The 1,548-nt window shown below is 48.1% G+C and overlaps 1 protein-coding gene across 1 annotated transcript in view; it reads right to left on the reverse strand.

The window, feature by feature from the left end:
• Nucleotides 1-874: 874 nt before the first annotated feature.
• Nucleotides 875-1,548, reverse strand: part of LOC109313003 — a 3,039-nt gene continuing 2,365 nt past the window's right edge. Inside the window, exon 3 of the mRNA XM_019539397.1 lies at nucleotides 875-1,347. Within this exon, the coding sequence (XP_019394942.1) occupies nucleotides 875-1,347 (473 nt within the window). The remainder of the gene's footprint in view (nucleotides 1,348-1,548) is intronic.

The following is a 1,548-nucleotide window of genomic DNA, read 5'->3' on the forward strand; positions in this document are numbered from 1 at the left end:
GTCTACTTCTCCCCCCAGTGTGTTTATTGGCGCAACGCACACCGGGCAACGAACCTAATTGTTGCCTCCCTCGGGCACCTTGTGCCAGCAACAGTATTATCCTAAAGCATGTTGTTGTGTGTATTTTAAAGATTTTTGGGCCTCTTACGGGTGACAGCTTCTTTGGATAATAAGGATTACACTGGGTTTCACAGGGTGGCTCTCAACATTCTTCCACTCCAAGTACCCTTGTTAGACTCAAAGCACCCCTCAACATGCCAGCTTAGTTTTCACTCATTTCTTGAGTACAGAAAAATAATAAAACAATTTTTCCATTACAAAGAACTCAGGAAGCCCACAGCATGTCAGAATGTTTTTGACACTATGGATTCCTATTTGAAATTTCTGGGTTTATCTTGTGAATAGATAGGTGTTTGCATACCTAACAGTGCACCCTGCAACACCCTTAAAAGTGTCTTGTGCCATCCTGGTTAAGAATCATTGCTCTAACAGGAGGAGGAACACAGAGTGGCCGCCCTTTTGTATCAAGCCCCTTCTCCCTTCAGGACGGCAAAGACTGGGATCTGACTGGGATCACTCTCCATGAGAAATAGGGCTGTAGGGCTAAGCAAACCCTTGCAGTGCTGCCTGACTGGCTGCCAGGGCAAGTCCAGGGAGACACCAAGATTTCACAGCTCTTCTGCAGCAGGGAACACTACTGCATCACTTCTAATGTGACAGAGGAGGAGAAAAATAAATACCTATAGCCATGGGGAAGAGATACCCAGGGTAATCAGAACAGGACCAACCCAGCCATAGACTCTGAAAGTGCCATAATATACAACAGCTCCAGCACTCAGTTCACCCCTCCTATCCATACTTGATGTAGGGCCAGCTATTTGTCTGAGTGGATGGGGATTTGGTTTGGGGAAAGAATCATCCTTTTAAAACAGCAGTCGAGGCAAGGCTTTTTCTCTGAGCTGAGCTCAGCATTGGGCAGTGGAATGTGAACGGTTTTTGCTTCAGTTCCGACTCCGATCAAACCACTGGGCACACAACTATTGTCCCAAATCACACAATAGTAATCAGCATCATCCTCTGCTTGGAGCCCAGAAATGGTTAAATAACCAACACTGCCAGAGGCAGAGCCTGAGAACCGGTCTGGGACCCCAGAGCCTCTGCATGTTCTCGAATCACTGTAGTAGTAGAGCAGGGATCTGGGAGGGTTTCCAGGGGTCTGCTGGAACCACCCTATTCCATAGCTACTGATACTGTAGCCTCCACTTACACTGCAAGAGAGTTTCACAAACTGCCCCAGAGACCCTGATACCAAGGCCTGCTGTGTCACCATCTTCTTAGCACCAGACCCTGGCAGAGACAAGGTACAGATGTTAGTGCTGCAGAGGTTGCAAAAACTCCCAATTATTTCAATATATTGGATCCAAGTCACCAGAGACAGAAATTACCTGCCAGGAAAAGCCCCAGGAGGCAGAGACAGGGCACTGTTGGCCATAGTACAGGGAGGAGATGGAAAAAGTCACCTGCCCCTGCCCCTGCCCCTGCCCCTGC

Source organism: Crocodylus porosus, unplaced genomic scaffold (assembly GCF_001723895.1).
Source record: "Crocodylus porosus isolate Cpor-Errol unplaced genomic scaffold, CroPor_comp1, whole genome shotgun sequence".
NCBI classification, from domain to species: Eukaryota; Metazoa; Chordata; order Crocodylia; family Crocodylidae; genus Crocodylus; species Crocodylus porosus.